The sequence below is a fragment of the Lepidochelys olivacea genome (genome assembly GCF_965140295.1).
Source record: "Lepidochelys olivacea isolate rLepOli2 genome assembly, chromosome: 2".
Classification (NCBI taxonomy): domain Eukaryota; kingdom Metazoa; phylum Chordata; order Testudines; family Cheloniidae; genus Lepidochelys; species Lepidochelys olivacea.
The window spans coordinates 251,440,546-251,468,293 of NC_140412.1; the positions used below are offsets into that span (position 1 = coordinate 251,440,546).

Below are 27,748 nucleotides of genomic sequence, written 5' to 3' on the forward strand. Positions count from 1 at the left end.
AGGTACATCTCAAACACCAGCGTGACCCCTGGGTCAAATGTCAAGTCCCTTCTTCAAAGCCTGCAGGTGGTGGAGCTTCTCAACAAAACAGATGTAAAGAATTTTAACGTGGGCAAAACAATGTATTTTCCCTAAAATTGTTCTTAAAATAGCAGAACCATTTTTGCTGAAAGTTACAAAATAAAAAACCAACCACAAAATCCACCATCAGGAGGCAGACTGTGAAATTTTAGCCCAAACTGTTAAAGTTTGGCAAAGTTACATGCAACTGATAACAGGGTCTTTTAATGGGACGTTCTGTCAACTTATTGTCAGCTAATTATAGGTAGTACTAGCAGCTGTGCCCATAATAAATAATGAGGACGATAAGGGTGCACTCAATCCTACACAGCCACTCTGGTTCCACAGCCAAGGGAATCCTCCCTGGCTACAGATGCAGGAGCAAGATTTACGCCTCTAAACCGGTGCTACCATGTTTGTACTTTTTATCCTAAGGAACTAATTACACGGAATATATGTAGTCTGATTTACAGCAAAGCTTGGATAATACTTACTCAATGAGTAGTTCCTCTGACATCATGAGAATAACCCCATTGCAGTAAACAGGGCTATACCCCTGAGTAAAGCAGGTGGGATCTGCTCCTTAAAAGAAAGCAATTTATTTTGAAGCTAATAACATGATCTGTAAGTGATTCTCCAGACCTTCCATAACCAAGATCCTGTCCTATGAATCTTCATGAGAGATGTAATTAATTCCTTTACTTTCTTGCAATCATTTCCTAAGGCAAGCCAACCCTTTACACAGAAAAATTAATGCGATGAAGTATTCCCTTTCCCTGGGAAATTATAGGTGCCACAACAAAAAATTGCCACCTTATACACAAATAAGCCAGTGAAGCAAAGAAACCATTTCAATTTATTTTATTTGTGTTTGATATTTTCAGTGTGTGTCTGCATTTTAAATGTATTTTAATGCAAAGGTTAATGGAGTTTTAATAAAGGGCAGATGGCTACTGTAATTGCTGAACACCCTAGCATACTCTTTTAAAAACCTCTTTAGGTGGCTAGACAGATATTATTAATACTGAAGAGCATTTTATAAAAAAGCATGTGTTTGAATCAAATGACTCTTATGTTAAATTAATTATTAAACCAAAATTGCAATCATTACATACATTTTGCAAAGAAAAATTGTATTATCAATATATTTCCCATCAAGTGCTCCTGTGAACTCCCGATCTATTATCTATAGCTATACTAAAGAACCAAGTGTTGACCTATCTATTAAATATTGTTTCTTATCTAGATGTCAACTTCTAGCCCTCAAATTGTTTTAACTGTAAAATTGTTTAGGAAAATTAAGTTGTCCCCTTTTTTGCATCTTTGATCTTTTTGACCCAGGGGTTAGCTGGTAAAATAACATTATGCAGACACATCACAATCCTATGCTGTGTTTTTTAAAAGGGCATAAAAAGGGTGAGCAGATTTATGTTCCATTTTCCCTTTGGGCCCTACCCCAAGCAGAGTCTTCTATAACCAGAAAACCGAGATGAGACAGAGATTCCACCAAGTCCACTTTACTATTGCCAACTGATTTTAGGTGGAAGGTGCTCAGAGGCTATGCCAATGGGCAGCAGTATAAAACTGTAAAGCAAATGGATGTGCTATAGAATCAAAGGCAAAAATAAGAGCAATTTGATTCTTTGGGTCTTAGGACCCAATCCTGCACCTTTTGAAGTCAATGGGCCAAATTCAGCTCTTGGTAACACTGCTGTAAATTTGGAGTAACTCCACTGAAGTCACTAGAGTTATTCCAGATTTACACTGGTGGAACTGAGAGCAGAATTTGATCCAAGGGAGTTCTGTCACAGAGGCCTGGTCTACAGTACAGAGTTAGGTCGATGTAAGCCGCCTTAGGTCAACCTAGTTGTGTATGTGTTGAGGCATAAATTTGTTACACCAACATAGTAACACCCTGAGCGGTGTTGAGCCATCGCCGAGGTTGGTGCTGTGTGAGTGTAGACACTGCATTATCTATGTCAACCCTAAAAGTCTTCTAGCAGCTGTCTCACAGTGCTTGATGCATGCCACTCTGGTCACAATTGTGAACTCCACTGCTCAGGGGTCCTGTAGTCCAGGAGCCTCCCCTTTTCCCCACCCCCTTAAAGCCCCTTCAAATTTTTGCAATGTCTTTTCCAGGCTGTCCAGATTGGTGAGCACACATCTATCCGCTCTCCATTGTTGTGCTAAACTGCACTGCTGATCATGCCAGCTACACGCTCCGGCCTGGAGTAAACAGGAGACATCAGATCTCCTGAGCTTGTGAGGAGCATAAGTAGTGCAGGCACAGTTCTGAACCAGCCATATAAATGCTGACATCTACAAACAGGGGATGCAGGAGAACGGGTATGACTGGGGCCAGCAGGGGTGCCACATGAAAGCCAAGGAGCTACAGCAGGTATACCAGAAGTCCAGAGAAGCCAACAATCTTTCCAGTGCCGAGCCTCAGACCTGCTGCTTTTACAACAAGCTGCATGCTGTACTTGGTGGAGACCATACCACCACCCTGCACACCACCATGGCTACCACTGAGGCGTGTAAGTCATAGCTGTGACAGGTTGGACCCGTCATCCGGGTTGCCACCTGATGTGCTGGGGTCTCAATGAGCCCGCCTGTTCCACCAGCCTGGGCTTCCTCACCCTGTCTTTGCTGTACCAGTCCCTCAAGCCTTCTCTAACACACACACTCACAGGTAAGGCCACACCCAGCTGCAGACACAGACTGAAGTCAGCTCTGTGTAAGAGGATTCAGCTTGGGGATCCACCCAGCACTCACATGCACACCCCCTTTGGTGCGTAACCCCCAAATAATATTGTCTTATGCTGTATAAAAAAGTCTACACAGTGCAAGCTCACAAAAATTCGCCCTCTCCCTCAATGTGGAGAAAGATATGCACAGCTTCTTGTCCCCCCCCCCCCCCAGATATGAATTTCATGAACTGGGTTATGTTATAAACAAGAAATAAGTTTATTAACTACACAAGGTAACTTTTAAGTGATTACAAGGGATAGCAAACAGAACAAAGCAGATTACTGAGCAAATAAAACAAAACACGCAAACTAAGCTTAATAGACTAAAGAAACAGGCTACACATAGTAATTTCTCATCCTAAAGTTGTTTCAGGCAGATTGTAAAGTTTCTTGAAGATAAACTGCTTTTGTTTGCAGCTTAAAGTTCCAGATATTATTCTTCACAGGCCAGACACCTTCTAGCCTGGGTCCAGTTCTTTCCCCAGTTCAGTCTTAGGCAAGGCTTTGGAGTGGAGCCTGGAGCTGGAGCGCAGAGCAGCTCCGGAGCAGTGGAGCTGCAGGTTTTTGCCTGGAGTGGGAGTGGAGCCGGAGCACAGCTCCAAAGCCCGGGTCTTAGGTCTTTCCAGCAGTCATCTTGGGCAGGGATTCAGTGAAGAACCGGAGACCTTGATTGACTCACTTCCCACCCTTAAATAAGATTTACATAAGGCGGGAATCCTTTGTTCCCAGTGGAAAAATACCAGCAGTCACCAAGGTGGCGCTCCATACCGATGATAGTCACCTGACCTTGCAGTGCCAAAGCAGCATCCCAGGAAGCTTCTCAGGAAGGCAGGAGATTAGTATCTTCAAAGTCTTATTGTTTTTCCTGATGGCCCATTCCAAGCTTATTGCTTACTGTCTGGTGGGTGTTTCCCAGGTGCACACACAGTTGTACTTGTTACATAGTCAATATTCCTATCTCCAGATACAGAAATAAATCATGTATACAAATTGGATAATCACATTCAGAAAACCATAACCTTTCCAATGATCTGTCACATGACCCATCTTGCATAAAACATATCTTAAGCTATGCCATGTTCCCATTATAGCAATATTTCTATGAAGAATATGGGGTGCAGAATCACAACAGGCCCCTGCCATGAACAGAAAGGAGGAGGAGACCGGGGTCCAGCTGTGCCATGAGCCAGGACTTGTTTTTGTCTCCACCGCAGTCCAGCCAGTCTCTGCAGTTGAGCATAGGTGACCTGAAGCGGGGAAGGAACCTCAGGTAAGTGTGTAAATAAATTTCCCATTACAGTGATGGCACCCCCAACTTAGCAGGGCACAACTATTGACTTTTCATTAATTTACTCATACTAGAAGAAGTAGTGGTAAAACCTAGAGAGGCAGATTTGCTGTGTGCTTTTCTTGCCCCTCTAGAGTTAGGCAAGGGCAGCCATGTGGTACAGTTTGTTTATATACACAGGGATGTCCCTTAAATCCTCCTGAGAGATCTCGATGAAACATCCATGGAGGTACATGGCAATCCTCTCGTGAAGGTTTCTAGGGATGGCAGCCTTATTTCTTCTTCCACAGTAGGACACTTTCCCACGCCAGTCAGCGATAACCTCATCAGGCACCAATGCGGTAAACAGACTAGCGGCATACGGGCCTAGTCAACTCTGGGGTGTCTGCACCAGTTCTGCTGACTTTGGCTTCATTACTCTCATGAGTGAGAGAGATCAGCTAAAACCACCACCACCTGTGGAAAATGGTGCCAGTATTCGGTGCCATTGCCTTGTACTCATAGGTTCAGGCAAGCAAGCAATTCCCTCCACATTTCCCTCACCCCTGGTGGGTCAGACTCATCATGGCTGTTGCTGTAAGCGGTGCTGTGAGCAAGCACTCTCAAGTAAAAGTGCCAATAAGCAGGTCTTGTTTAACACTTTAGGGGAGCAACGGAAGGGGGCAGTGCTGAAGCTTAAGTTTCACTTTCCCTTCCTATTAAACTGAGTTTTATCTGTACCTGTGGTTGTTGCAGCCTTGAGGGATACGTCCTCTACACCAGCGAAAGGACTAACCCAGATAAGGAGGAGAAAAAAGAGGATGTGGGAGGACATGTTTTGCGAGATCCTGCAAGCCTGAGCTGCATCAGAATTTGAACGTAGGGCCTGGAGGGTGAATATTGCAGACTGTATGGAGAATGAAAGAGCAGGCAGGAGAAAGGCGCAGTAAAGGAGAGGGAGATTCACCTGAACGTAATAGAGCTTCTCGATCTGAAAATTCAGATGCTCCAGAGTCCTGTGGACCTCCAGGTTCAATAACAGGGAAGCGTGTGGTGCTCCACTGCAGTTCGGGAATCCCATAGCTGCACCATCCACTATGTCCCGCACCCTGCCAAGAGTCACAGCCCTGCATAGCACGAGATGATTAATGACTCTGCACGCTTGCATGACAATGGCTCCCACAGTGGATTTTCCCACTCCAAAATTACTTCCCACAGACCAGTAGCAATCTGGCATTGGAAGTTTCCACAGCGTGATCGCCACTTGCTTCTCCATTGTGAGTGCCTCTCTCAGTTTGGTGTCCCTGCACCTGGATGGCTCAGGTGAGCTCAGTACACAGATCTAGAAATGTGGCTTTGCACATCTGAAAGTTCTGCAGCCACAGCTCGTCATCGCAAACCTGCATTATGGTGCAATTTCACCAGCCAGTGCTTGTTTCTGGAGCTCAGAAGCAGCTCTCCACCATTTGCAGCTGCTCTGTGAACACCAACAACAATCTTGAATTGGTTTTCACTATGTTCCACAGCAAACTGACCACCAGGAAATCATCATGTTCCCCAGGGTTCTTCTTGCAGCTCTGCAAATACCAGAGGAGGGCATGTCCTGTGCTTGCAGTGCTCATGACAATTAGTGCAGAATTGTGCAGGCTCCATGCTTCTGTCAGAGATGGCGGACAGCGACAAGTCTCACGTGGGTTCATGGGAAATTGAAAATAGGCCTGAAAACTGTGGGATAGAGATGACATTATGGGAGAATGTGGGAGAATGTTGCATTATGGGAAGTTGACCCCTTGCTTCCAGACCCGCCCCGTGTGACTCATTTCTACCCCACCATGCATTGCCAAAACTATCCAAAACACAATGCACTGAACAGTGGCAGATTGCACACTGGGATACCTACGCATGGTGCATTGCACTGTGCATTTACACAAGCACTCCTGGGAAGTACCCGCACCACCAATACAAGGAGCCAAGTATTCATGGGCACAAGTGATATACTAACTGCCATGGCTGTATGCCAACCTAACTTGCACTGGAAAAAACTTTGTAATGTAGACATGGCCTAAATTTCGGTGAGAGTAGGATCCAGCTTCAGGTGAGGGGCTATATAGAGGCCATCCTGGCACAGATGGGGGTAGTTGTTGCTGCTCTGCTTGTTTTTTAGCAATTAATGATGGCCCTAATGGCTTTCATAAGTAAGGCAAAACTATTCATTATATCTATTCTGTGCTCTTGGGCAGCAACAAACAAAACCAGCCTTTTCCCGGAAGAGCTGCTGCAGAGAGAGAGATTCAGGAGAACTCTGTGTAAGACATAAAATAATGCAGCAATCCGGGACTTTTTTGCTTTGGAAACAATCCCTTTATCCCCCCACAACAGCCTCCTCTCCAAATATGCGGGCTCATAAGCAAACCTGCACCCATAGGCTGTTAAATGAACAGGGCTTTGAAATATTGGCTGGAGCCTTGGATTACAGAATAGAAGAGAAATAAGTTTATATCATTTTATGAATGGACATTAATCAAAGTTAAATCACAGTGAGAGTCTGATGGAATCACGTTACCTTCTCCCAAATCGCTGAGGAAGGAAGCATAATTAATGTTATGACAGTGACACCTGGAAGAATTAATAATGGGAGAGGTTCACATTTAGATTTCACCAAATTAGGCGCTTTTCGGAGCCCACAATGTATGGAGGGGACCTTTGGAACCCAGAGTGGGAAACAATAGTATGCGTCACGTTGTTAATTTACCCTGATGATTAATCTTTTATCCCGCCTGACGTTTCTGTTGTCCCTGTGACATTTCAGGGGGAGGCCCCAAGTGTTACAGAAGGGAATGACGTGAAGGCGAAAGCCAGTCCGCGCTGCCCATCTGTCTTCTGCTGATGGGACTCCCCGTCTCCATTGACCTGGGTCCCTTCTCTCCAGCGGACCGCTGCTTATGTACACTTTCCCCGGTTGAGGAAAGATGGAGCAAAGTCTCCCCTTAAAAGGCCAGAGTAGCTAGGAAGAGGCTGATGACAGGTGCACAGAGCTCCAAGGCTCTGCGTCGGAGCAGGGGAGGACCGCCGAGCCCCAAGAGAACCTGGCTGAGCGAGCGAGCCCTGAGCGCCTACTCCTTTCAAGCTCTCCCGGTGAGGGGTCCGTGGCTACAGGTGACTCACAGGGTGGGCTAGCTTGATTTAGTGCATCTCCAGTTGTTTAGAGGGTCCTGACTCTGCACATAACTTGCCGATCACCGAAAATAAATCACAATCAGCAACTTCTTTCATCTAATATTTAACTGTAGCCAATAAAATATTACACCAGTTACCACTCAAGGCAAATGAAACCGCGTCCATTTGTTTATTGAGAAAGCACTTTCTTTCGGGGCATGTAAGTAGGTCCCTGGAGCCAGGTCCCTGGAGCCCAAGGGTGGGATAACCCCCAGGTGTAGATGACGTTGCACTCTACATGGGACGATGCTGTCTCGCGTTTATGGTCCAGATCTAGGTCCTGCTCTGGAGTCCGCAGTTTCGCTCCTATCCCATCCGAAAAACCTGTTGCCCGGTAAAGCCGCGCTAGACGGGGTGAGGGGCAGGAATTTCTCGGGTTTTTTGTATACATAATTGGTCAATCTTGGAGCAACATTTGTCTGATTCATTCTTCTATTTTAACCCGCTAGAGATAAATCCCCAAACTGGCCCCGACTGGTTTAAGCGGATCGAGATAAATCCAGCTACAGTTTAAGAAGGACCCACAGGACTGGAACTCCAGGCTCAGGGCAACATTCCTAATTGGTTTGTCCTTGGGACAGTAAATATCGCTAAACCATTTTCTGCAGGAAGCGTGGCTTTGCCTTGGGCTCGCCTTTCAAGCATCTTGTTTATCGGCCCCACTTCTGATCACCAGGAATCTCCTTCCTCCCCTCTCAGTGTAAAGATTTCCAAAAGGGCGGAGCTGAAATGTGTGTTCGACTCCCAGCCTCCTGCGATCGCGAGCAAATAATTTTAAATCTCTCTCCCCCCATGGGGATGAGATTTATCCACCTGGCAAGGGTGGTGTGTGACAGCTAATCGATTAATGTCTGTACAACACTTTGAAGATTAAAAGTGGTACCGCAAAGGGCTAAGTATTTTGTTTTCAGATGGGGACCTCCCCCTAGTTGCTTTAAATTTCCTTCTCTCTCTTACAAGAGGAATAAAAATGTTCTTACAAGTCAGTGTTTGAAAAACCGGATCGCCTGATATTCTCTTTTAAAAGTCCTGCCTCTGCAGGGGGTCGGAGACTCCACGCCGGGAGCAGGGCCAGCCAGGGCTGAGGTCTGACCACGCCCCCGTAGCGTGGCGGAGGCTTCCTTGGAAGGGGGAAGTGGGAACTGCTGCGTTCTGCTCCCCCAGCCTTAGCACAAAGGGCCTGATCCAAAGCCCGCTGAAATCAGGGGAAGTCCTCCCATTCACTTCGAAGGGCTTTGGATCAGGCCCAGCATGCAGGACTGATTCTCCTCCACTGAAGGGCGTCGCTGAACAAGGGACACTAACAGTGGCCATTGCCCAGGTTCTCTAACGCCCCTTCTGTATTTGGGGCGCTGCTTAATATGAAATGTCCATAGAAACCCCCTTAAAACCATGGAGGGGATTGATCCTTCTCAATCTAAATGTCGCTGGGCCGGGGTAAAGAAGAGGGCAGGAGTGGGACCCCATTGCCTGATGCAAACCAGCTGCCTGCACCCCAGCAAGAGAGAGTAACCAGGAGCAAGCCTCTGCACGGTCACTCTTTTGCTTTGATCGTCTCCTTTCCTTTCTATTTGCACAAGGCCATTTTACAATGGCAAGAAGTGACCTCAGCGGGGGGGCCTTGTTCCTTCTCAGGTGGCCGCAGGCCTCACCGGCCAGGGCCCAGCAGCGCCCACACCTGTGCTGGTTTATGGCTTGGATTGAATAGAGTGCCTCCTCTGAGCTCTCCTTTCCCACCCTCCCCGCAAGCCGCCCGTGGACCCGCTCCGGCTGGTGTGACGGATACAGCCCGGGGTTCCCTGGCCGTGCCACAGCCGGCTCCCCTTCTCCGGCGTCCTCCCCCAGCCGGAGAGGCGGCAGCTCTGCGGTTCTTCCTGCGAGATCCGGAAGGCCTTGCAGGCCTGGAGAGAGCCGAGCTCTGGTGGCAGTCCTTGGGCCCCTCCTCTCCCTGAGCCCCATCACGCTCCCAGCCCAGTCAGTGGCAAACACAGGCCTATTCTGATGCCTGGGCTGGGGGGGGAGGGGCAGATTTCCAGTTGGCGGAAATTGCCCCGGCTCCACTGAAGGCCACAGAGCTGTGACAAGAAGCCCGGCTAAGGATCTGCCCCCTGAGCAAACGTCCCCTTTGCCCGCAGCCAGCCCAGGCTGCCCTGATGCACACAGCACGGGGAGGAGAGAGCAAGCGCCTTTCTAGAGCACGATACAACTTGTGCCCTCGCTGTCCTCCCCCCTTCGGAAGCTCTTGTCTACCCTTCTCCTGCTCCGGGTTAGCACCATCTCTGCGCCATATTCAGGCAGCCAGAAGGTGGGGAGAGCTGCACAAGAGGTCGGCACCGGCCACTGGGGGAGGGCTGAAATGGGCTGAGTTAATCTTTTCCAACAAATCTCCTCTTTTCTGCATCTTGAGATCCGCTCCGCAGATAGTGCCGGATGCGACCTGAAGGTTGCTACACTGTTGAGCTGATTTCGAAAGCAATTAATCAAACCCCTTCATTTACTATTTCAACAATCCCTACCCCTTTGACGCATCCTTATTCTAATGGAAATAAACAGGTCCTACACCTTGTCCCGCCCTCTCGCCTTCCTACACCCCCTTGGGAAGCTTTCGGCGGGGTTCGGGCATGTGAAAGGTTGTTGAAAGGAGGAAGGAAAAGAAAGAAAGAAAACCCCACAGAACTGGAGAGACTTGTCAACGATGAGCTCTGCAGATTGGGGAGAAAAATCTCTCCTGTTTCCATAACAGTGTTGAATCGAAAAGTAAAGGGATTGCAGTGAAGAGCTGGGGTTAACATTTGTGTGCGAGTCTTTTTATGAGTCTAACCCTATTATCATATATTTTCCGCCTAGCGCTTGGCTGCACCATTAAACAATTAAGAGGGTGCCATTTCGCCCCCAAAAGATGAGTTTCTCTTTTCTTATACAGTACATATCACCCAACAGAACAAAAGGAACGGCGAGTTGGGAGATTCAAAGAGGGCAATCGTTTAAGGGTCTGTTCTGACTTCTGGGTTAGAAGTGGTTTGGGTTAGGGGTTCACCAAGTTATATATACGCGTGGTTTCAAGTAGATTTTAAAATGGGAGGTGATTTTAACCCTTCTCCCTTTCAGTCTGCCTGCGGTCTGTCAAGATTTCACGCCTGGAATCTGGCATATGCCATAGTTCCAGACACACGTGTATGGACTGAGATGAAGCGAGTTTCTGGCAGATGCTGTTTTTAAAATAGAAACGGTTCCCTCTAGTTCACAAGAGGCGACATATCTGTCCAGAGAACACAAACAGAGTCTCTGTGCCCCATCCAAACAACGCCTCTTCTAAAGAAGGGTCAGGAAAAGGATGTCTGGGGGATAATAAAAAGTAAAATAAGGGGCCCTTGCGGTAATTAACTATAAATATATATATAGTTGCCTTACACTTTATAGATCCCATCTTGCAGTCCTGATTCTTGGCAAATCGCTCGATGGCAGCTTTGCCTGAGCAAAGGATGAAGGATCAGAATCCATAGATAATGGGCACGATTGGAGTTCCTGTTCAAATTAAGCTAGTGTGAAAAATGTGAATTAATCTGATAAAGAAAACTTAGACTCTCTCAGCTCTGACTGAAATATCAGTCAGGGCTGCTGTCACATTAACCTACTTGCACAAGATCTATAGCAATTTTTAAATTGTGGAAGAAACTCCCCAATCAGAGTGGAAAGATAATTTTCCCACAGCTATCCTTAGGTTCCGTTTTCAAGTGACAAATGTTTAGTTCTCCGTATTCAGCGTTTATTTTCCTGGTGTTGTTTTCAGAGCAATACCACTCATGTCCATATATTTCTCTTGCATTTTTGTAGAATACACATCACTTCTTTTAGTATTTCATGGGGTACCTTTTTTTTAAACAAAGGAACAAAGTATTTCCAAACTTAGTGTTATTTTGTTGAACCTTATGCTCTTTGAAAAGGCGTTTATTGAGGAAATTAGAGAAAATATCAAAATAATGGCTTTAATAAGTGATAGAAAAGGCTTTTGGTTTTCTATATTTTCTTTTGAGTCCACTTTCCCAGGCGTCTGCGAGTGCTATAACAGAGTAGAGATTGAACAGTAAAGTATGTACTATTAACAAGGATGCAAAGTACTTGCAGTGTTTCCAAATGATGCATTTAGCCAGATGTTTAAGACATATGAGAGAAGAGTAGTTAAAACCCACATTATATAGTTCTGTCTAGTATAAAATTGCATGTGCTGACCCATATATTTTAAACTGTAAACGGACTCCAGTCATTTAAAATATTGCAACGTCGATAGGACTAATTAATTGGAAATAAGAAACGAAAGAATACAATTAAACGAGAAGAGAATCATTTTCTAATTTAATAGAGGGACATTTATAAAGATCACAAGCTAAAAGGCATCGAATGATTCTATCGACATTGTGTTAAATCAGAGTCCCAACTTGAGGGTGCCTGCAAAGCGCTCTACTACCAGTTCACCCGTGCTGCTCCGGGCCTGCTTTCCTCCTCCTGCAAGGTATTATTTTCACATTTGCAATGAAAACGTTACAATCTGATATACCCAATTCCTTCCTGTAAAGCCCATTGATTTCCTGGTCCATGGCCAGCCGTGCTGCTAGCTAGGCACCTTGTTGATGTTTGGGGCATTGGTGCCGAGCTGTATTAGAAGGCATTACTATTTGCAAAGTGAAATTGTCAATAAAGCATCCCTAGCGCATATACAATATCCTTAAATATTAGGATACTTTATTAGCCCCATTTCCTAACAATAATTTATTGCAATAAAACAGACATCCAAGGTCCTCTTAAATTGTCTTTTCATAATGAATAAATTTAAACTGGCTAATTAATATATAAACTAACCCAATTTGTCAAGTTGATTTGTATTTTAGTTAATTGTGAAAGTAATTACCACATGGGCAAATTAACAGCTTTCTGGAAATGACCAAGGCTGGGGTTTTATTTCCTTCCTGGGTGAAGAAAATTCATTTTTCCCAGCTCTTGATGTGATGAATAAAAGTCATAAATCTGGGTGATTGGTGCAGGCAGAGTCTAAATGGCTTCATATTTCATTTTAGGTTTAATAGAAATATTCATGCTCCGTTTTAATGAAATTAAATTGAAGGGGGATGGGTTGGAAGGCTAGCGGTTAGGCTTTAAAGGGCCAAGCACGGAGTTTTGTTCTCTGAAGTTACTGGGCTCTAGCCGCTTGTGGTTATTTGAATGAAACTAAGGAGTTGGTTGTTGGTTTGTTTGTTTGAAAGCGGCTTGGGCGAGGCGGCTTTGAAGAAGCCTGGATAGATGTCCCTGGCAGAGAAAACCCCGTGCCTGCCCATGGGGAATCAAGGGTCTGTAAAACTCGGAAGCTACTTCGCAAAAGGATATGATCAAACCCCTTCCCCTTCAGCGCCATTTACATTTGAAAGGGCAGCTGGGCACAAGCCGCATCCTCGCTCCCCTAAAGGCGAGGGCGTGGCGGTGTCGGGCCCGGGTTACAGGTCATCATCTAATATAAGCCGGTTTGTAACCCAGCGCTCAGCCTACGGTTGGGTTCTATAAACAGGAACACGGTGGACAAGTAACTCTCCCCGGCAAAGGGGACTTTGAACCGGCCTCCCTCCGGCGCCGCAGTTCAAACCCGGGAGTCCCAGGAAATACCGCTGCCGCCGCTCGGACAAGAGCTGGAAGTGATTGGGGGCGGGAGAGAGTTTACTTGAATTCACACCCTGGCACTGGTCCCCCGGTAGATATCACGGGGGATTCAGAGGGGATCTATGTCTGTTTACATTCGCAGTTGCAAGATATTCACCAAACCGGAACGGTCTTCTCCACACACACACCCCACATTAGATACATCGGTACCTTCCACCCCCAACAAATAGCACATTAACATCGGGCACCTTTAAAGTCTCTGCAGATGCCTTACACAGATCTGTAACCGCGGCATGCAAAACAGCTGTCCCGCCTCGCCCGCGTTTCGGAGAGCAGAGAGAATACAAGTGTTTGAAGCTGCGGGCTATTGGGGTTTTTTGTGGGTCAGCACGGTCTGACTGGTTAAGTCAATCAAGGAGTCTGGTTTGACACTCGAACTATCTTCAGCTGGAGCCGCTCCTTAATGGATCTGATCTGTGACTTGTTGATTTCCCCTGAGCAAATACGGCTTTGATGCAGTCCCAGCGAGAGTGGTTAGCTGATGAATTGACAAAAACTAATCAGCTTTATTGGGAAACAGGTTAAGGGCAGCGGAGTGTCAATAATTCTCAGCCTGACCCCCTCATCCATTAAGAGAGGCAGGCTGATTAGACCAAGGAGACCCTTTGCTTTTTGCACTGAAATTGCTTTCATAAACTCACCATTATTAGCAGTCAATGCAAGCAGCTAATTTAGAGGAGACATCTCTGGGATGTCACATTTATCATGGAGGTTTATGTATCATTATCTCATTTACAGAATGTCGCAGAGTAATATGTGTTTTTGGCAATATTGCTGGCCCAGTGCCCACCATTGGTTATTTCTTGTAGAGAACATCTGGGCGTTTTGAATTCAGCTTTGTGGGTTTAATTTAATATAAAAGAATGCAATCCAGTTCCTTTAATACAAACTAACTTGACCCCACTCCGGGCTGGGTAGAGAGTCAGACAAGGCTCTTAATACGAACCTTTGAAATTTTAATTACTTCAGCTACTATTTGATTGTCTTTTAATAAAAGGCAACAGGCACCTTTATTAAAGAAACGACAATGGGGAAACTGAGTATGATCATCTCGCTCCTCTTCATCGCTGTGTGTAAACGCTGAGAGCTGACTGGATCGCCTCTGAACGCATCGGGACCAGAACATAAAATGGTCTTTGAGCAAGATGCCCTCTGCGGGACCCACTTGGTCGCCTGTCGCTCGGAAGACCTGTCAGACGGCACTGTAAATTCCACGCCTTGCCCTTTCTTTTAAAATGAACTGATACTCGGCGGCTTGTACCGCGAAACGTTCCTGGGGTAAACAGAGGAGACCCTTCATTAAAGGAGACCACCCAGAGACGCCCTGAGAGGTGTCACCGAGGTTGGGCCTTGTGCTAATCTCCGCCGAGATAAAGCCATGTTCCCCTTATTGTTTTCACCTGGGCAATATACTGGATCAACACAGGTGCAGGAATTCCTATTGCTCTCCACAACCTGCTCTAAAGGACACTTTGCACAATGCTCAGCTGTGAGTTGGGAGCTGTCTGGACAGGAGGCCCTACCCCATTTATTCTGCTTTGATATAGGAGTCTCCTTCCCCCGCCCGCCCAAATATACTCATGACAGCGGTATTCAATACAAGATGTTCTGAACATCTAAATCTTTCCCTAAGCATGAAATATGAAACAGGAGGGCGGAAACGGTGGTCTAGAAAGTGATCTGGCCAGAAAGCAATCCTTTGTTTCTGGCTGTGAGGGTCAATGGGAACAGGCCCCGGTCTTTGGAGGCCCTTTGTTTTGTTTTCAGTTGGTAGGGCTACACCAGCACTGCGTTTCCAAAGGGCGCATTGTTTAAATGGGGGAGCTGCCCCCACAGGAACCTGACAGAAGGCAGCTGAACTCCAAGGCCCTTTCCCAGCTGATTTCCCAGCTGAGCCGAAGAGCTGCCAGGGGTCACAGGGGACCCTTTAACGAGTTCATTAGCCAGATTATCTCTGCCTGCAGCTCGGAGAGGGGCAGGCCGCTGAACTTTCTGCACTGGTTCTAGGAACTGGAAGCAAACAGGAGGGCGCACTTAGAAGGGAAAAGTAGTTTAAAAAACTCCTTCTAGAAAGCTGGACAGGACAATTTAGCTACCCCCAGATATAAGCCAGCCAGGGACTGGATAATGTCCATAGAGGGAGGTGGCAATACAATGAAAGGGGGGAAAAACCCACAGGGGAGACGTTCATTAGGGGTCCAGGTCCTGTAAATTGGAAGATGTTTGTGGCGATTGTATTGTATTGTATTGCAAGATGCCTCGAAGGAGACTGTGTCTGGATTCCCTTTTCCTAGCCCGACAGCTGCCCTTTCTGCCACATCAGCACAGCTAAATATACCAATTAACTGAAACTTCCTGTCATTATCCGCCTTGATTGAAACATTTTAGTGCTACTGTTCGTGTACCAGAATAGGCCCGAAGTTCAGTTCCTGCAGCCGGCTATGTATGTTGATTCGTTAAATTGGAAACTGAATATAGATACTATCACATCTGGAAAGGCATATCAGATACCCAGCTAGAGAGGAACAGGATCCAATTCGTCTTCCCAGGTGTGTTATGTAGACGACGGCTACATGGTATGAAAGTATCTGAATATTTTTCTTTTTCCGTGGCCGTGAAGGGCTGACTTTTGTTGGCGTTTTTTTCTTAGTACCTGGGTTGCCAACCACCTCCACTCTAGGCCGGTTTTCTAGCTGGGGGAACTGCGGTGCCCTTGACCAAAAGCCGCGCTGTAAGTACGTGGGCAGAGCAGGGACTGAAAGGAACCCCAGTCTCTCCTCGCCTCGCCCAGCGCTCGGACCACTGGGCCATCCTTCCTCGTGTATAGAGTTGGAAATATGTACTTTATAGGTAGCCAAAGAGACCTATGCTGGACATACATATTAGATACCTCTCCAAAGGATACCCCTGAACGGAAACGAGGCTAATCGCTGGGGGGGGGGGGTTTGAACTGTTTTAATTGCTTGGCATTCGGTCACATAAATTAAAGCCATCAAAATGTTCGATGCTTTTCTGCCGCACCTGATTGATGGTGTTTTGCAGAGATCTTGTAATTTACTGCGGTTTCTGTAAAACCTGTTCTGTCTGACGGATCTGGGTTAGGCATTGGTGCCATTCGTTTTGAAGCCCTCGAGACAATAACCTGAGTGTGGCTGTAAAATCATATTTTCAATTTTTACGCTAAGTGAACTCGCCCGCAGCTTTCCACCTTTTTCAAATCAGGAAAAAGGCCATAAAGTGTCACCGCAACATGATGCCCATATCTGCAAAACAAACCATGTTGTGAATTAATTTTCATTTTACAACACTCAGCTGGAGACTACTACCATGCCTGGTGCAAGCCCTAACTCTGCGCTGAGAAAAGCTTTCACTGCAGGTGATTTCACATTGCGAAATCTCCAGATTCCTCATTTCAAATATTAGTTGCCAGAGCAATACTCTGTCCTTCAACAGCCTCCGTAATAATATTACGGACTGCTTAGCGAGTTAAATTAGAGTCGTGTCAGCCCTGCAGAAATTGGAAACAAGAGAACTTATCCGTTTCACATAGTAACTAGATCCGATCAAAAAGAAATGCAAAACTGGACAATGAGGTGGAAAAGTGGTGTTACATATGAATACATCTTACCCCAAAAGGCTAAAATATTTCTGGGGTGCGTTTATACCGTGTTAATTTCCAGTGGAAAATCGGCTGGGTGTACCACTCCTCTCAAAGCGACCCTTTCTATACTCCGTTATGTGGCCCCTTTAGTACTCAGTGGAACAATGTCTGACACTGGAAACAGTCTGTCAATATGTAGGGCAACGGATGTCTTGATATTTCCCCCAATCGACAACGTTTCACGTTAAAAGTGATTGCTAATGACGTGAAGAGAAAGAAACCATGCAGTTTTTATTGCCTCCGTGGAATCTAGTACCCCACTCTGAACGTTACCATTCGGGTACCCCTGGTCCACTCCCGTCCTCGTGTTGTTCTCTTCTGAGCTCGTACATCTTCCCGAGACAGAGAAACCGTTCGCTTGCTATGCCATTCCGCGCCTCGCATGGACACTGGGTAGGGAATATGTCAGTGAAAGCCCAGCTGTCATTTATTCGGATTTGAACCCTTCCACCAACTAGACCAGGCTGACAGTTAACAGTTTACAAACCCCGTGCAGAAGTGAACCGGCAAAGGCAGCCACCGCGAGGTTGTGCAGTCCTTAGTGAAGGAAAGCTCTAGTAGAAGTCAAGGGTAGATTGGCCTGAGTCAGGGCTGCAAGGGGCGTTGGAAGAGTCTGTTCTGCCGAGCTCGTGTGCTGGTGATAGTTGGCGGATTTCCGTGCCTTGTGTCAGGTTTGTGTCCCTGGGTGTGCATGGGGCACACCCAGATTCTAGGGGGGGGGGGTCCGGAACATTTGGGGCATGGCTCGGCTCTGGCAATCCTGCCCCTTCTTGGGATGAAGAATTTGCCCCTCAGACGTTCAGGGTCCGGCCCGATCCCGTGGTAGTGATTAGGCTGGCCCGGCAGAACCACCCGGACTAGGTGAGACCTGTCGTAAAGAGGGAGCGATAAGGTTCCTTAAAATGACAGTTGACAAGCCTGCCTCTGCAGCCCACTGAGCCACAAGACTCCTGCATGCAGAGGCTTGAACGAGGCGTCCCCCGTGCTTCGGGCAAAGCCTTACCAGGGCTTTCCCAATTCCCTGTCCTTAATGCCCTAGCTCCTAGCTGTGTGGCAAAAGAGGCTTCATGGGAGGGGGGAAGGGGCCCTGGGTGCTGTTTGGCAAACGGTGGCTTTTAGCTATTCGCCCACCCCCATTTGTCTCAGATTTAGGCAACAATCTCTGTTTATGTTTCTAAGCAACCGCTACAAGCCTCCCTATGTCAGGCACAGATGGGGCAAAGTAACAGCCATGGAGGACCCAGCTCAGATAGCCCACCAGGCAGGGGACTGATCCCAGCTCCGTCAGGAGGACGAAGGGCAACTGGGGGGGTTCACGCTGCTGGTGGTGCGTTTGCTGCAGGGGAGGCCCGGATCCCAAGCCCTTTGAAGCTAAGGGAGAGACCCCCACTGGCTTCAATGGGCTTTGCTTCAAAAATAAAGCACCAGAAAGTAGCAGGTCGGAAGCAGGCAGTAAAGACGCAGAGCAAAACTCCCAAACAAACTGCTCCGTCTTGGAAAAAGGGAAATGGACTCTCAGGGATGCCCGGCCTCTGAGTTTGGGAACGGAGAGGAGATTCTGGTGTTTAGCTTGGAAACATTCCCCTCCCCGCCCCCCAACACGTGTATCCTCCACACTAATGCAAATACAACAACCTGATAAATCTGAGGGGCGAGATGCAGCTTTTATGCAAGAGAGGAGGCCCATTACAGGATCGGGACCTCCTCTCCCCTCCCGGTAATTCCTCCCCTGCCCCCCCCCCCTTGGAGGGCTATCTGGCCTGTGGGCTTCCCTTAAATGTATTTACCCTGCCTGGGCATCACAGTGGCCTTTAATACTTGACTGATCCCCATATGGGCAGTAATAGTTGGTGATTTGTAGTAGTTTGCATGTGTCTCTGGCTTCATCCAATTCATGTTATTTCCATATTCAAAATGCTCTGAACCGCACATACACAAGCAACATATCCCCCAAATAAAATATGGCCCGTAAGAAAGGGAGTACATTATACAAATGAACCAGTATGTTTTACAGACCAATAATTTACATGCCTGTGTCAAAGATACCCATAATCCAATCCTTCACATGCAGCCCGGCCTGGGAGGCATGAGAAGAATTCTGATGCCGTTGGACTCCTGAGCATTAAGGTGTTATTCACAAACCTTGCAATCCAGACACCGAGCCAACACGCTTCCGATACCCAGCTAGCCATTTCACACAGGGCATTGCCAGGTAATAGGTACATGGACCACAACAGGCTGGATTTTCTCGTTTAAGAGGTCTTTGGCTCACACAGGATCACATGAATGCAGGAATGATTTAAAGGGTTTTAATTTTCTGAGCTCCCTGGTACAGTGTGTGCGAGGAGGGCGTGCGGGGGGCAAGTGGAAATCACAAAACGGCAGAGTGAAACCTGCCTCAAAATACCACTCCCAGAAGCCACAACGCTCAGTTGCTTAAGTGGTGTGCAGCATAGTCCGCCATAGTTACTAGGGGGTGTGAAGGGAAGGGATAGCCCAACAGGGCCTTGCCTTGTACTGTACAGGTGTAACTGTAACTTGAGTTATCTACGTGCCATTTCTTAAATCGACTTGCAGGGTTTCCACCCACAGCTCCGCAGAAATAAACCCAGTGCATGGGGAATCTCCACGGACATCAACAAATCCTTGAACACAGGAGATCTACCCAAACTGGATCTCAGTGGCTGGCAATTTCCAATAGCTATGTACACCACCACCATTAATGGGATGGATACAATTAATTAGCTTGGTGGGGTGGGGGGAGTTTGGGATTGGGGTGGTTATACTGACATTTTCCGTCAGTCGCTGTTCCCAGTACTCTGCACACACACATTGATCTGCACGTCTGGTTACTAGATCGTGTTCAGACTGCATCACACCCAGGGAAAAAAGAGAGAGAAGTCAGCTCTATAACAATTGCTTATACAATTTTATTTTACTTTTAAAGTAGCTACTTCATTTGCCCAGTACCCTGCTCCCTGGGAAGTGCATGGGGATGGGAAAAACATCTCTCTCAGGACAAAAATCTGAATTTCCTGGTAAAGGACGTTGCCCTTGTTAGGAGTATTAAACCGAGGAGGAGCGAAAGCTAGAGACACGGGCAGGATCTGTTCGGTCATGTAGACCATCTCCCTGCCAGTGCAAAACTGTTCCCTGTGGACACTTGTTAGTGTTTTGATTTAAATAAGCGATGATGACACTTCCCTGGAGAGGTCATTCTGAAGCAGCCTGCGGGGGAGAGTTCGATGTATGATAATGTGAATACAACCTGATGTATTTTTAAAATGCTTCATACCTGCATGGGTTGACATTAAGTGGCTTTGGGGCTATCCTGGCCTTCCTACGATCTCTGGTATCAGGTGCTTTCGGATCTGAAAAAAAAAAACCTAACAGGTGAAGCAAATATTTAATAAATACCTGTCCCTTGGAAACAGAGTAATTTCACAATCCCGAGCTGCAATTATATGGAAATTAAGTCCTGTGTAGGTACAAAGTCAGACATATTATCACCAGCTCTTGCAAAAGCTTTTGAAGGGAGAATGTGTTTACTTTGTGACTCTTTCTTGTAACGGCCTGACCTTCTGTTCACATTCCCATTTGCGTTCTGCCTCTTTTCTCTCCTAACCCCCTTCTAGAGCGTCAGGAAATTCTTACTTTGCAAAAGACTGGAAACCTGCCTCCCTCTTGCTTTTCCTTTTATATTTCGGTGTATTTGTGTAAGATAAGTAGGTCTAATAACACTATTGACAAAACCGAATTTTGGTGGCAGGCTTGACTTCCTGACTTACAGATGTTTATTCTTTCCAACTCGTTAAAAGTCTGTTGGCAGCGCATATACTGTAAATATTTGAAGTGTCCAGGAATGATAGAAAACTGGAGTTTAATACACTGCATACCACAGCTTGGACTTTCGATAGAGGCAACCATATGTGTAGGGCGTTAAGGTGGAGAACTGAGTCCCCATTGCTGGGTATTAGCCAAGCTGCAATAATTAACACTGTGGTTTTTTTGGTCTATGTGAAACAATATTTTTCATTCTGATTAAAAAAAACAGTGCTGACGTGTCCCACCCAGGCACAAAGAATTGGAGAGTTCCCCCTTCCCCCCTTTTGTATTTTTATTTTACATGGTCTTTTATTGTAAGGCAAGTTGCCAAATGAATAGCGTGGAAGGCAAAAGCTGTGGTCTGTGTAGGCATACCGGGTGTATAAAACATTGTTGCCTTCTCATTGGCACATTGTGTGACCGCTGATTTGTCACTTAATAATAGAAAATCACTATAAAATATCCTGCTTTTATTTAAGCGGCAGCTGGAGCCTTCTTCTCTGAAAGTACGTAGCAATTGCTATTAATTTTGCAAATGTGATCGCCAAAGCGATGCCATTTAACAAGGCTTAGAAAAAGCCTTGCCTGTTATATTATCACTGGCTAGTCGTGTTGTAATTATATGTATTTAATTATGTATTAATACATATAAGTAATACATATGTATTAATGTATATATTATAATATACATTATACATATATGTATATGTATAATTATATGTAATTATACACATACACAGTGTTGTAAGCATACCGGGAATAGAGTAAGGCTCTTGGCGGAGCTGAATTTTTGTGGCATAACTGAAAATAAAAATGCACTGTTCACCGGTGGGCTGATGATACAGGTCAGACATCTGCGTGAAAAGCCTGGGGTCAGGAGCAAACGCAGGTTTATTATGTTTGTTGTTATTTAAAGAGTTGAAATAAATTTCATCCAGGTCCTGTTTTGTGGGCACCAAATTGATACATTAGGTTAGAAACTGAGTATAGATGTGGATCACATCTGGAAAGACCTATCAGATCAATCCATACTCAGCTAGAGATGGATATTATCCAACCTGTCATTCCAGATGTGTTCTGTAGACTATGGATACACCGTATGTAAGTGTCTGAGAACATATTTCATCTTATTTTTCCGTGCCCGGGCCTTTCATCACAACAAAAAGACTACAGGCCGCTTGGTGGGGGATAGATTCCTTAAACCACCCAAACGAACCGTGCGAACATCTCACTTAAATCTTACACATTTTACACTTCAATCTTACACCGATTAAGGTAACATCACGTTCACTGCAGAACGGGCTAGACAGACACAAGTGGAAAGAATCCTTCCAACTGTACATTGTGCCGCTGTCCAGATGCTCGCTCGCACACACAAACACACACACGCACAGACATATTTGCTGTGGCCCAAGACTCTTCGTACCAGGGTATGAATGTGGGACGACTAACGCATCGTTGCTGATGATGTTCAAGCAGAATATGTTTGCCTTGCGATTACTGCACATTCTTCCTGGCTGAATTTTATCTTCAGTCTTTCAAAACCTGGCACAACCGAGGCATTTATTTTTGGTTTTGTTTTTTTGTGGGTCGGGGGAGGTAAATACAGAAGCTTCTCAAGTCACTTTCCTTCCTCTGTGTTGGTCATCACACACCCACACCCACCCAGCCCTTTCCCTTCAACCTGCTCCAGAGGGCAAAGAAATGAAGTGGGCAGGCCCCATTCCCGACGCGTTGACAGGTGTGCTGCAGGGCCAATCGCGGCTGCCGAACCCTAGTGCCGGCCACCAATAGTATTTCCTCCAGCCTCGGGGCCAATGGGAGCCGGATCTGAGCCTTCAAGTGAGTAGAGTTTGGAGCTTAGGTGCTTACTATCTGCCGAGAGACATTTTGCTGTGCTTGGCCTGGGGGGCTGGTCCTCCGGTCTCGGCAGAGCCCCGGCGCTGGGAGTGGGAGTGGGAGGGGGGCGCAGACGCTCCACGGGGCGCTGTGGGGTCGGGCGGGGGCTGTTTGTTAGGCTTATTTTATAGGCGAAGGGAGGTGTGTTTTTTTAGAAACAATCAGATGGAAAAATCCAAAAATTTCCGGATCGATGCTCTCCTAGCAGTCGACCCTCCCAAAGCCGCCGCCGCCGCCTCCGCGCAGACCTCGCCGCTGGCCTTGGTCACCTCCCTCGCCAACACATCTGGCCACAGCAGCAGCAGCAGCAGTAACAGCAGCAGCTGCAGCCCCCCGTCCTCCTCCGAGCGCCACAGCGGCGGCTCCTCGGACTGCCTGCGGACCGAGAGCCCTTCGCCGCCGCGGATCCTCGCCGCGCATTGCGGGCTGGTGCCCAAGCCCGGCTTCCTGACCAGCACCAGCAGCGCCAGCAGCCATCACCACCACCACCACTCCGCCGGGGGCATGGCCTTGGGACTGCACCAGGGGGGAGCGGGCATCCCCACCCAGGCCGCCCTCTACGGGCACCCCATGTACAGCTATTCGGCAGCCGCTCTGGCCGGGCAGCACCCCGCTTTGTCTTACTCCTACTCCCAGGTGCAAGGGGCTCACCCTTCTCACCCTGCCGCAGACCCCATCAAACTCAGTGCCGGGACTTTTCAGCTGGATCAGTGGTTACGAGCATCCACAGCGGGCATGATCCTCCCGAAAATGCCGGACTTTAACTGTGAGTATCTCCTGGCCAAGCCCCGGTCTTGGGGGCGCTGGGTTTGTTACGATCTGTCATTTTCCTTTGCGCGTATCCTCGCCGCTTCCCCACCTGCCCCTCGGCATTGCCCGAGCCAGGCTGTAGCGGTCCAGGGGCCTACGGCAAGGGTACGCTGATTCTCCCAGTCTTTCCTCGTTGTTAATGTCCCACGCCATTCAGCTAGCGCCTGACAGGATTCGGTCAAGACTTCAGCCGGCGGCGTGTGTAATAATATATACGTTTTATTTGGTAATATTAGCACGGGGGCGGAAATCGCGATTAACAATGGGAAGCTGGAATGTGTTGCAGCTCATTGTGGCCAGCAGTTTAGCAGTAAGTAATAGACTGATCTTTCTTGGGAAGTGAAATGTAAAGGTGACAAATCATTCATTGCGTTCTAAGTTCTAATTCACACTGTTCCGTGGGGGGAGTCGTGCTAAATAATGAATGAGAACCAAATACCGGTGTATATGAAAATCTATAAAAACTGACGGTAATTTTTTTGTTTGCTTATTTTTCTTCTGGATGGCAGAGCGATCCTGCTGATATTTGTTAATATTACGGTATAAAGAGTATGAGGTACAACTTTACAGGGCTCTGTCAATTTCACGCAGAATGATGCTTAGTCAGATCCTGTCATCCAGGCAAATTTCACAGATCTCTTCCTCAGGAAAGAGTTGATGGTAATCAGAGCACACTCCTCCCTTGGATGGTTCCAGTGAACATTCTTTGCTATAATTAAATGTTTATTTGGTGTCATTGAAATAAGGCAGCTAAATAATTGCAATCACCTATATTTGAGCATTTTAAAAAACCGCTTTAAATAGCAGAAACACTGACCTGTCCTAACAGCAGTTGGGCCGCTAGGCCTCAATGGAGATGGGGACATTTCTTGCATCTTTGTATTAGGCAAAGATCATTTTCTTAGGTGTTAGCGCTCTGTGGGAATTACTGGCTTAACAATACGTTAGGTGTAGTTTTACTTAAATCATGCCAGAAAAGAATTAGGAGTTTGGGTTTTTTTTCATACACTCCACACACATACAGACAAAAAAGTCCATTGTTTTCTCTTAAATAGGTTTGTTTAGACTAGGACATTCAAGAAGAAAAATAATTAGAAAAGCTGTCCGAATTCTTGCCCTTTCAAACAAAACGCACTAGTGAATAAATAGCCAAGAGAAAAGATAATAGAGGCCTGGAAAATCACACAGTAGTGAGAAAATCTCATCTGTGTTACTGTTTGTATGCCGGCCACTGTCTTTTTTTATTCAGGTCATTTTAGCAGGTTTGCTCCAAATGAGGTAGTAAAGGCAGGCTCCTCCTCCCCTCTCTTTTACAGGCTTTTTAGTTTCTAAAGCAAACAACAACAACAACAAAGATGAGAGAATGTCCAAGAAATCACAAATCGTATGTTATAATCACATTCAAAATGATTGTGTTGCCTCTTAGAAGGAGCATATATATCATCTGCAGCTACGGAGACTGAATTGGTTGTTTAAGAAGGATTTCAGCTCGCATGCTTCCAAATTGATGTTCTCTTTTATGTGTCCATTAAATATGACGGCAATATTTTAGGAGAACAATCTCCCCATCAGTTCTCTTTACTTGTAACTCTCAACCGAGTAATTTTTGACGCAGTCCTGATCTTTGAATCCAGAAAACGTGCGGAGATTATAACATCGAATTTTATAGTTCGAAAACATTGTTAAAAATGGATATTTCCTATATATAGTTACCTCGCGCGAATAGGAACAGTATTTCACGTCATGTTTCATGTCACATTTGTCTCCCATTGTCTGCAAACATAATAGACTTGCCAGCTGAGATAATGAAATAAAATAAATACAAACAAATGGAACTGATTGGAGAGAAACCTTTTTCTCTAATCTGCCGGGGGGCGGGGGAGGGGGCATTGCTTTGGCCAAGCTTCCCACTGCACATTTCCCCAAAGTCACTTTGGAGTCTGTTTTAATTAAAGTTCTAATGTATGGTCAAGCTGGGAATTCGGGAGACTTGTTTAACTAAAGCAGGGGGCGTTAAAGTGAAATGAAGCAAATTGCTGGTCCCCTGAGAGACTGATATCATTTCACCGTGGTCCCGGGTTCCTTTTATTGTCTAGCACTTGTCAGGCTCTTGGGAAATCAAGAAGTCCCTCTTTGGCCATAAATTTCCCTGTGGTGAATCTATGTGAAATTATGTAAATAGAGACGTCCATCTCCTATTGCCATCAGGCGAGTCTTGAGGTGTCTAATTTAGGGAACGAGAATGTTTACTTTAAAGTGCCTTTAATGGTGCAATAGTAACAATGTGAGGACGGGAGGGTTTCCTTAAACCAGGTGAGCGGTCCGAGGGGCCGATCCAGCAGCTCTTTCCAAACAGCGGCCCAAGGACTGCACTATTATCAGATCACTCTACTCCACTGCAGAAAAATTCCCCAGGATGTTACTCCGAGGTGCCAGTACATTTGCCTTCGTTGTGAGGGCGGGCCCGACGGAGACTTGTCCCCGAGCACGGCCGGCTCGGGGCTGTGTGTGTGATAGATACCGGTCTGAAGCCAGGAGTGCGGAGATGCGGTACTAATTGGAAGTGGTCACCGTTTGGGTAGTTTTTCATTGTGGCATGTAGAAAGGTCACCACTGGGGTTAGCTAGCGGAAGAATGCATGCGGCGGGGAGCTTTTAATCACTTGTTCCTCTTCCCTTGTCTCCATCTTTTTAAATAGGAATTTCGCACTGATGTATTTTTTCTAACCCCTCGCCCCCAGGCTGCCTCCCCTCTTCTCTCCCTCGCAGGGGACCAGCAGTTCTCTTCCTTTCCCATTGGATCTAACTTGCCCCCCATGGGGGCAGGTGGACGCAGCCAGGGACACTAGAAGGATCCTCTTTAATGCTGACGGGAGCTGGGCCCCGGCTGTCTCAGCTCCGGCCCGTGAGAGCCGGCTGCCTTGGGGGGGGGTGGCGGGGCTCAGGCTGCTCCCCTCCGGCTGCCCGCGTTGTGCTGATGCGCCGTTTTGTCTCCAGCCCAGGCGCAGTCCAACCTGCTGGGGAAGTGCCGGCGGCCCCGCACCGCCTTCACCAGCCAGCAGCTGCTGGAGCTGGAGCATCAGTTCAAACTGAACAAATACCTCTCCAGGCCCAAACGCTTCGAGGTGGCCACGTCCCTCATGCTCACGGAGACCCAGGTGGGTGGCGGCTGCAGCGGCCGCTCCGGGGAAGGGGCCCGGCGCTTAGAACCAGCGGCCCGGGGCTCTGCGGGCTCAGGAAAGCAGGCTCGCTCCGCGCAGCCCCAGCCCGGCCCGGGCCACCAGGGTGGGCTTCCCAGCTCCCTCCCGGCGGCCGCAAAGCCTGCCCCCTCCCGGGCTCCCCCCATGGCCGCAAAGCCTGCCCCCACGGCCCCTGGGCTCTGCCTGGCGACCCTCGGCGCGAGGAGGCTGCGGGCCGCTCGGCGTGTTTCCAGCCAGGGCCAGCTGCACCGGGGGTTCGCAGCCCCGTGTTACCCCGGAGCGGTGGGGTCCCTTCTAACCAGGCCAGTGGGGGGTGGAGGCTGGCTGGGGGCAGCGGGGGCTGCAGGCAGGAGGGGTGGCCTCGGTACGGCAGAGGTGTTGGGCAGCAGGTCCGGGGGCAGAGACGTGTGTGTGTGTGTGTGCGGAGTGGGGGGGGGGTGCAGCGTGAGACTGGTGTGTGTGTGTGTGTGTGTGTGTGTGTGTGTCCCTGGGCCTGCGATCCCCCCTCAGCCCCTCTCTTGCTCCGCAGGTGAAAATCTGGTTCCAGAACCGGCGCATGAAGTGGAAGCGGAGTAAAAAGGCCAAGGAGCAGGCGGCGCAGGAGGCCGAGAAGCAGAAGAGCGGGCTGGGCGGGGAGGACAAGGCGGACGAGGAGCTGCTGCTGCCGGCCCCGGAGAAGAGCAGCGGCCGCCGCCTGCGGGAGCTCAGGGACAGCGACCCAGAGGAGGAGGAAGCCGGACACTGCTGCCCCTACAACTCCTCCGACTGCTCCGAGGGTGACGAGGAGGAGACACAGCCCCGCAGCAGGCACGCCTCCCCGCTGCAGCCGCCCCCCGGCCAGCCCCAGTGAGCCAGCAGGCGGGCTCCCCTTCTCCCTGCTGCTGCTATCCGGTCCCAGACCTTTTAGCCCTACACCAGCCTGCCCACCCCCACCCCAGCAACCCCAGACAGAACACTCTGCCCACCCCAGCCACCAGACTCCTCTGCTCACCATTACCCCAGCCACCTCCAGACAGACCCCTCTGCCCACCCCAACCACCTCCAGACAAAGCCCCCTGCTCACCATTACCCCAGCCACCTCCAGACAGAGCCCTCTGCCCACCCCTATCCCAGCCACCTCCAGACAAACCCTTCTGTCCACCCCTACCCCAACACCTCCAGACAGACCCCTCTGCCCGTCCCTACCCCAGCCACCTTCCAGACAGACCCCTCTGCTCACCCCCACCCCAGCCACCTCCAGACAGACCCCTCTACCTCAGACACCTCCTGACAGCCCCCTCTGCCCACCCCTGCCCCAGCCACCTCCAGACAAACACACACTTCTCTGCCCACCCCCGCCCCAAACACCTCACACA

At 47.9% G+C, this 27,748-nt stretch overlaps 1 protein-coding gene across 1 annotated transcript; it reads left to right on the forward strand.

Moving 5' to 3' along the window:
- Window positions 1-22,549: 22,549 nt before the first annotated feature.
- MNX1 (motor neuron and pancreas homeobox 1) lies at window positions 22,550-27,243 on the forward strand (the record flags this gene model as incomplete). The annotated part of the gene is made up of 3 exons (XM_084621728.1): window positions 22,550-23,150; window positions 26,191-26,351; window positions 26,923-27,243. 3 exons carry the CDS (start codon window positions 22,550-22,552, stop codon window positions 27,241-27,243), a joined length of 1,083 nt encoding a protein of 360 aa, XP_084477854.1.
- Window positions 27,244-27,748: the final 505 nt, after the last annotated feature.